General features: G+C 41.9%; 1 protein-coding gene across 1 annotated transcript; it reads left to right on the forward strand.

The window, feature by feature from the left end:
• Window positions 1-1964: 1964 nt before the first annotated feature.
• LOC147309483 (arg8-vasotocin receptor-like) lies at window positions 1965-8769 on the forward strand. Its single transcript, XM_086268375.1, has 2 exons — window positions 1965-2886; window positions 8486-8769. The coding sequence occupies exons 1-2, from the start codon at window positions 1965-1967 to the stop codon at window positions 8767-8769; spliced, it is 1206 nt and encodes a 401-aa protein (XP_086124501.1).
• The last annotated feature ends 386 nt before the right edge of the window (window positions 8770-9155 follow it).

Raw genomic sequence — 9155 nt, forward strand, 5'->3', positions numbered from 1 at the left:
TAATGATATAAATAAGTTATACCGTAAATAGAAATAATAAAACAGTTCTTTCCACTCAGGCACACAAAACATATTTCTACAGTGCCATACATTCGTTGTCAGTGTGTGCATTAAAAAGTCCATTATTGCACATTAAAAATCCATCAAAATGCATATTGTGATTTACTGCTGTAATTGTTGTGGCATGTGTTATAATTCGTGTGTGTGTGTGTGTGTGTGTGTGTGTGTGTGTGTGTGTGTGTGTCTGTGCTGGGGGGGGGCTTTCAGTTCATTGTTTGTTTCAGTTTCATCTGCTGTCAGGCAGATTAAGCAGAGTCTTCCAGGATGCTGAAGATGTCTCCAGCGCAGCTAGCTGCTGTTTTCTGATGTTTTTATCATTTTCTGCAGAGCTGAGTGAGGACACTCTCAATGGAGCACCAGCAGAAAGACACCAAGAGATGCTGTGTGAGGTTCACCTTCCTGAGCACTCTTAGTCAGTGTGGACACCTTCTCCACCTTCTCCTTGTTGATGTATCAGGATGTGTGTGTAACCGGGTCATAAATCACATATTGTTATAATTACACAAAATGTGTTCTAAACCCCAAACTGTTTGTGGTATACCTGACTTTTAAGACCTCCAAGCCTGTAGTTATCTTCATTATCAGCTCATTATCAGCTCCTCCTCATCCTTTTCTTCTTCCTTTGGACTCTCTCCTTTTCTACAATTCCTCTGTGGGAGAGGTCAGTGTCATTTCTTTTCTAACACTAATTATATCTTTATCCACCCTGATGTTTGTGATTGTGTGTCTTAGTTCATTATTGTCATCATTACGCCTGTTTTTACTAGAACATGTGGTACTTGTGTGCTGTGTGCAGGAACACACCGGTTACATATGGAAATTCTGCTTCCTCTTAAAGTGAATAATCATTTCTTTTGTCTTTTTTGTTGTGTTATGGGATGTGGGATGTGCAGTGTGGATCCTAGTCGGACATCTTGGAGCAGTTTACTGGGTGGTATGGTCTCAAAGGCAGAGCTGTAGTTCTAATGCCCCGTGTTGCTCCACTGATGTTTAAAACACAAAATACTAAATATACCTTTGATTTGGGTAATAAAATTATTCTGGACAGTTCACCCGTCTTTTCCTGTTAAAAGGGCGTTTTGCCTCCTCACTGTTGCCAGTGTCTTGCTCATGATCACTGTGATTCTCTCTCCAGTAATATGGTCTGTGGTGTCCAGTGTGCACCCTGAGATGTGACATTTTAAATTCCCATATGTAATTTTAAATGACTGGAAAAAGGGTTCACAGCAGGGCAAATTGGAAAAATTTAGAGAGTAGCAGTAAAATATTCTGGGTCACAAAACAGCAGCAGCAGTTATGATCTTCTGCTTTCACATATTTGTATCTTAGGAAAGGTTTCTGACTTCCAGAATTTTTGGCTTTTGTTAGTTTTCCAAAAATGTCAGAGATGAAGTTCAAAAACTGAAACTGACAAATTATTATAGTGACATTTAAGAAGAAGAAGAAGAAGAAGAAGAAGAAGAAGAAGAAGAAACGAGTAGACCTTCAAAGCAATTTTTAAAGACTAAATAAATAATAGTTTTTTAAATTTTTAATCTGGTATTTTCAGTTTTTATTTTGTCCTCTATCTTCCTCTTTTCCTTTTCCCCCTTTCACTTTATCCTGAGCATGGAGCTGGTGGGAGGGGGTAAGGTGATGAAATGCGCGTGTGTGGGGCTTTGGATACAGTGAGGCTGGGCATGCAGAGGGCTGGTTCTCGGGGCAGTGCACTTTAAAAGGGGCAGCTCGGATTCAGGTTGGAGTTTTTGTGCACCTTGCAGGGAAACAGATGGATCCCTTCTGGATTTTTAACCCGTGAATTCTTCTCGATTGTCCCGTACACGCTGGAAGAGTTTCACGGCCAGTCTGACGGTTACGCACAGGCGCGCAGACACCTCCGTGCGCCCGGAGGAGAAACGGTGACCATGCCGTTCCCCTCGGTGAGCTCCTGCAATGCCACGCACCAAAACTGCACCGAGAGCTCTAACTTTACGCAGCAGCTGAATAGAAACGACACCGACCCGTTCGGACGCAACGAGGAGGTGGCCAAGCTCGAGATCACCGTGCTGAGCCTGGCGTTCGTGGCGGCTGTGGTGGGCAACCTGAGCGTGCTGCTCGCCATGTACCGAGCACGGCGGAAACCGTCGCGCATGCACCTGTTCATGAAGCACCTGTGTCTGGCTGACCTGGTGGTGGCCTTCTTCCAGGTGCTGCCGCAGCTCTGCTGGGAGGTCACGTTCCGCTTCTACGGGCCGGACTTCTTGTGCCGCATCGTGAAGCACCTGCAGGTGCTGGGCATGTTCGCCTCCACCTACATGATGGTGATGATGACCGTGGACCGCTATATCGCCATCTGCCACCCGCTGCAGACGCTCCAGCAGCCCACGCAGCGCGCCTATATCATGATCGGCTCCACCTGGGCGTGCAGCCTGGTCCTCAGTACCCCGCAGTACTGCATTTTCTCCCTGAGCGAGGTGCGCCCCGGCTCAGCCGTCTACGACTGCTGGGGGCACTTCGTGGAGCCGTGGGGGGTTCGCGCGTACATCACCTGGATAACGGTCGGGATCTTCGTGGTGCCAGTGGCCGTCCTCGTGTTCTGCTACGGATTTATCTGCCGTACGATCTGGAGGAACCTCAAATACAAAACCCAGAGGAGAAAGAGCGCGGAAGCCAGCAAAAGCGGGATGCTGAGCCGGAGCTCGGTGAGCAGCGTCAGCACCATCTCCCGTGCCAAATTACGCACGGTCAAGATGACCTTTGTGATCGTGGTGGCGTACGTGGTGTGCTGGGCGCCTTTCTTCACGGTGCAAATGTGGTCGGTGTGGGATGAGACCTTCTCCTGGGACGGTGAGTGTCCAGCCAAAATATAAATCACACTTGTGGCAAAGTGTAAGTAAAGCGAATTGGCAGACTGAGGTTTAAGTAAATTTAGCGAACTCCACAGGTTTGGAATTACAAAGCTAAAGGCAGAATGCAGATTTTTAATTTAATTTAAATTTAATCCGAACTTCTTGTGAGAATAAACAGAAGCTGACAGCTCACGTATTCCCCTGTAACACTGTTATTTCAGCCTGTAGACACATCCACGTGTCTCCGTTTGAGCCACATCTTTTCTGGTGAGACATGTGTTCACCTTTGACCCAACAAAGAGGCACATCGCCACAATATATGAGGCAAAAATGCTTTACAGTCATCTAGAAATTAGCGCACTTGTCCACCTCGGTCTGCTGTCAAATTTTCTGCTTTGTGGCTCCTGAAAATGCAGCTTTACACGTTCCACCTTCTCTGAAAGGGATTTTAAGGGAATTAAAAGAATGCTAAAGAGCAAATTTTCTTTAATTAAGTTGTCTTTGGTTCAATTATTGGCGGCTCCAGTTAAATAAAAATCACAATATAAAACCTATAAATCCAAATGTAATATTGCACGTAGGCACGTGTTTAGCCTCGTGCCCGCATGCAGATGTTATTGTGCACAATAATTTAAACGTGCTTCAGTGCTCAATAACTTTATTTTACAAGGTGGTGAAACAATTTTTATTTTAATTAATTAATTAATTTCGTTGATTTGGGTTTATTTAACAAGAACAATGTGCACTACATATGTTACACCAGATAGAGCTAAAGGCTCATTTTCCTCAGATCACCCGATGAGATTAAAAAATGTGACACATTGAAAAATATGCAAAATGAAGCACCCTCATAAAACAAGGTGTACTCATAATGAAAGTACTTAAAGAAGAAGAAGAAATTACAGTTGAAGAGCAAACCATCAGCAAACCAACAGATACATTTCTTCAGTGCAAAGAAATTTAAGGCATGTGAGCCAAAGCTTCACACAGGCAGTAACTGCAGGCCTGAAGATGTTTCAGCCACATTTTCAAACTAAAATCGAAATTTTTCTTTTAGAGAAAAAAAAAAAATCCAAATCCCTGCAGCCTCAGGTGAAAAAACAGTTTGGTCCAAATAATATTTATACTTTTTCCTCAAATAATATTCATAATTACACACAGTGTGGCCTAACAGGGCAAAAGTTTTAGCATAAAAAATGTTAAGGCGCTAAACATTAATGAGCTGATTTACTGCTGGTTAGTTTTAACTTCTATCTATTTATAGATTTTTAACATCTGCATAAAAATGAGTAACTAAACCTTTAAAACTAATAACACGGAGTACAAAACACAACATTTTCACTCAAAATAGAAAAGGAGCAGAACATAACATCAGAACTGCATATCAGTAAAACACCTGAGTAACTTTGTTACATTGCACCACTGGTCCTGGTCATGCTCTCATCCAGGGGTGTCAGGCGTTATGACACTAGCAGTCCTCAGCTTATTAACTCTGATGATGTCATATTTTGGTGCACGTACGATAATGAACCATTCCTCACCACAATGTGAAATCTTCACATCTGCAAATGGTTTCAGATTTCACAATGCAAATGTCTAAACTACACAAGGAGTTAAATATAGTTTATGTTAGATCTCAGAATTACAATTTAATCACTTTATAAATTTGAGATTTAAATGAACGTGTTTACTGAAAAAAACCTCTAATGTATTCTCTGAGCTGTTACTGTGAAACTTTTGGATATTCTAGCGGTGATGCTCTCAGTCATATTTATATATAACGTTGATTATTCTTTGCTGTATTTGGCTCCAGAGTCCCAGGCAACCGCTAATCGCTAAGGAAAACCATGTAATGTCGAGGCTGTGGTGAAATTGTTTGCAAAAAGGTTTGATGTGATGTGATTTCTGTCGAAGACTCTGACTTGTCTGCAAACACTCACCAGCTCGTGAAGCTGTCAAAGCTGCCATGCAGACTGGAGCGAGTGGCTGACTGCCTTCAAAGTAAAAGCCTCTGAAATGCGTTGGTCACAGAGGTAAGCCGCAACTTTTACTTTGAAGTTTGCATTCCTTTTCTTTAGCCGGTGGGCAGCTGGCGAGTGTTTGCAGACAAGCTGGAATCGTCATCTGTGACCAAAAAAATTGCTGTTTATGACAGATTGTTGACTGGTCTCGACCCTGCATGACTGGGGCCCTATTTTAGTAAATTAGTTACACACATATATTTTTAAAGTTTGCTTTCCGCAAATTTCTTCACAAACATGTCTGTTTGCAACCAGAGGAGTCGCCCCCTGCTGGCCATAATAAAGAATACAGGTTGAAGGCAGTGCTGCATTGGCGGGTTGACTTTTTAAAATTATTATAATTTTACTGTTGGTGTAATTATGACTTTAAAGAGTTCAGACACTCCTCTCTTGGAGTAAAACGTGCTGCGGGGCGGAAAAATATTTTGCAAACACAGGCAGCGATCGAATCAGTGAAGTCATGAAGCATTTCTCAAACCTTTAAATTAGATCTTGATCATAGCTTACAAACTAGAATATGCTGATAATCTTTTGGCAGTTCTGTAAAAATTTGGTCAGTTTATAAATTGACAGATTCTAACCCAGTTTACTGTCTCACATATAATAACATTTCTCTCACACGTGAGGCTCAGTTTGGTTAAAATCTTTCATTTTAATTTGCTCCTCTCTGGCAGCAGTTTGGGTTCAAGATGAGACAAAGTGGTTAAATTGTTCCTTGGACTCAGAAAGGGATTATATTTAAAAAGTTCAGAGCTCTGACTGGTTTTACGCCAGAAAATGATATAACCCTGATGTTCCCTGAAAATGAATTCCCATCAAGCTGCTGGAAGCAGCACTCATGCCCTCACCAGTCAGTAAAGCTCTGTATGACAGTGATAATGAAATTCTTCAAGTGGGTGAGCAGACCAGGGCAGCCTTTTCTCCTTTAACAGACTCCAAGCTGCAAAATAAAATTCATATCCTGACTTCTATCGTCGGAAAATTACTCTGCACTGACATGCACAGGCTTGAGGTTTAATAAAAAATGTAAAAAAATAAATAAAATTGTTTTGCACATATCTCCTCTTTTAATTTATTCTGTGGTTAAGGTTGGCCACAAGTTTCTGCTTTCCAGTTTCTCTGTGACCTGCCACACTTCTCTATATTTTCTACTTTTTAATTGGTATTTTGAAAAAGCTGGAAACTTCACACATGGCTAAACTGGCTCAAAGATAAATAAAGAAAGCATTTAATTGGCTTTTAATTAAAACTTAAATAATTACAATATTGCAGGGCAGTCTTCCAAACTTACGCAAACACCAACACTTTCCTTCTAAACCATATCTGTTGTTAAAGCATGCATTTAATAGCTGAAGCTATTATCATATCATAGGGACGTTATTGGGCTTGTTGGGTTCTGCTGGAGGTTCTGTACAGCTGAAAAACTAGAACATTACAGATTTGAGATTTATTGTCAAACTTTATTTAAAAAATGCCAAAAATTCAAACAATGATTGATGTAGTGGTGTTGGTCGGTTGGCGAATGCTTTCAAGTCTAAATTCTGTTATTTTGGTCATCAGGGACATGGACATGACCAGGCTGGACCTCTATTTCTTTTAGAGCTTCATTAATTCTTTGTGGCACAGATTCAGCAAGGTGCTGGAAACATCCCTCAGACATTTTGGATCATTCTGACATGACAGCATCAAACACTGCTGCAGATTTGTCTGCTGAACATCCACGATGTGAATGTCCCATTCCACCACTTCCCAAAGATGCTCTGCTGAGCAGGCAACATTTTTTCAATTTTCTGCAGTCAAGAAGACCCTGTGTGTATTGTAGAGTCACTTAAATCACTTTTATCTCAATGCTGCAGTTCAGTTTAAACTTCAGCAGGTCATCTTTATCGTGTTTACGTGCCTAAAAGCACTGAATTGCTGCTCCGTGATTGGTTGATTACATATTTGTGTTTCTGTGAACACACACATGGGCGGGGCCACACTGGGAACCAACGATCATATCAGCGTCTGGATGTTATGTATGTTGTTTAATGACATTTTTGTCCACACAAAGGCCCCAAAAAGTCAACAAAAGTTCAACAGATTGTAGAATAACACAGTTTTATGACAAGAAGCACTGCAAGAGAAACTTCTGATAGGCCAGAAGTTGAACACTTTTGTATTTTCTACATATTCATGTAGTTTTATCTGTTCTTTTAAATGTACTTTAGGACGTTTGTGTTGTAGTAAAAGTCAGATGTTGATTTGTATAAAAGTATACTTCTAACAAACTAAGCAGCTCATTCTTTCTGTCATTTCTCTCACATAGAAGACGTTTTGGCTCAACTTGAAAGAAAGGCAGCCATGAAAAGCAAACATGAGGTCATAGGTCAAAGGATAGAGGTCACTGTGACATTTAGAATCCCCGTATACCAGTATCATCCGGTCAAAGCAGATGGCCGAGGTCTCTTCCTGTTAAAACTGAGTTTTCCTTCCCACCGTTGCCAAGTGCCTGCTGATTGGTGGAATTTTCTTTGTATTATTGTAGGGTCTTTACCTTAGAATATAAAGCACCTTGAAGCAACTGTTGTTGTGATTTGATGCTATATAAATTAAATTAAATTTAACTGAATTAAAGGCAGCAGAATTTTTATAGAATTTCTTTAAATATAAAAGTCATTTTATGAAAGTTTTACCTCATTTGACCTTAAAGAAGAGTTCAGAGGTTCAAAGTGACGTGATATTTAGAACCCACATACTCACCGTATGTCTATATGTTGTCAACACAAACAATGGCTGTTAGAAAAAAAGTTTTAAGTAGCTCTACATAGCATTATTGTCACGTTGACTGCAGATCAATCTATTCACCTTGAAGGAGAGGTCAGAGGTCAAATGTGACATAATATTTAAAATCTTTATGTGGTACTTTCTATGTGTTGATAATACACAGCAAACTTGTAAGAGGTTATATAAGTTATAAATCACTAAGTTGACCTTGAAGACCTTGGTGGATGTAAGTTATCGTGCTTACAAACAGAATGACACGCTGACTCTTTCAAACACATGACCTTCGGAGGTCATAAAGACAGGAGGCCTGAATATGATAGCAAGGCAAAATAATGTATTTTTAGAGTTGTTAATGTGTTTTTGCATGTATTTCTATTTGATGCTCTCCTCTTTGAATGCCTCACTCGACTTAACCATTTGCTCTGCTGTAATGAAACTTGTCTCAGCGGCTCCATCACGTCAGTATTACCATTTCTGTCCCTCCAAACCTCTGCCGCTGTCTCACAGCAAACAATCTGTCTTTAATCAGGAGAAAAATGCTGAGTCTCATGCAGACTTCAGCATCAGCTGTCCTTGTTATCGGTGGTGCAGGGGAGCTGAGCTGGTCTGTTAATACTGGCGTTAACTCAGGGTTACTTTGCAGGCCACAGCTACAAGAAGGCGGCCAAACCTCATTAAGAGCTGCCCAGCAGGCTGGCAGTACTCCAGTGTGTTTCAGACTGGTACATGTACTTTAAGAGGAAAAACACTTTGGTTTATTTGACGTCTCAAAGTGTGCTTCATAAATCTCTCTTCCCGTTTCCCCTGCAGACTCTGAGAATGCCGCCGTGACGCTCTCTGCCCTGCTGGCCAGCCTCAACAGCTGCTGCAACCCCTGGATCTACATGATCTTCAGCGGTAACCTGCTGTCTGACTTCGCTCGCAGCCTGCCGTGCTGTTGCCACCTGAGAAACCGGTTCCACCACCAGGATTCGGACAGCAGCATCCGCCGGACCACGCTGCTGACCCGCCTGCAGGGTCAACGCCCTTCAGAGCCTTTCAGAGACCTCAACCCCACCCCCAAAAGCTGCCCGCCAATCCCATCTGCATCCTGACCCCCAGAAACACTACCTGTGTGTGTTTATGTGTGTGTGTGTGCATGTTTAGTAAAACTGCAGCAGGTTTGCAGCAGTAATGGAAGGTATGACATCATCTGAGGGTGCGTTCACACCTACACTCTGTTTTCTTTGGTCCGATCCAGAGTGGGAAAGTTTACTCCAAGGGACATTTTTGGTGTTTGGCTTGTTTGGGTTCACATGGCTGACGTTTAATAACTCATTTCCAGTCTGCGGGGTTGGAGACTGTGGGGATTAGATGGCATCAAAACAAATCTAGTCACTGTAGCTGTTAGCATGATGGCCTCGTCTGCACTCGCCTTTTACATGTCAAAAAATAAATGTCCTCGTACCCACGAACGCTGGTGCTGCAGGGCTGCCTACCT

The sequence above is a fragment of the Aulonocara sp. 'chitande type north' Nkhata Bay genome, linkage group LG17 (assembly GCF_057382095.1).
Source record: "Aulonocara sp. 'chitande type north' Nkhata Bay isolate Kocher_YH1m ecotype deep benthic linkage group LG17, A_spYH_male_GT1.1, whole genome shotgun sequence".
Classification (NCBI taxonomy): Eukaryota; Metazoa; Chordata; class Actinopteri; order Cichliformes; family Cichlidae; genus Aulonocara; species Aulonocara sp. 'chitande type north' Nkhata Bay.

Coding starts and splice junctions, on each gene's coding strand:
- LOC147309483 (XM_086268375.1), top strand. CDS start 1,965: ATGCCGTTCCCCTCGGTGAGCTCCTGCAATGCCACGCACCAAAACTGC. Junction 2,887..8,485: donor TGAGACCTTCTCCTGGGACG/GTGAGTGTCCAG, acceptor TTTCCCCTGCAG/ACTCTGAGAATGCCGCCGTG.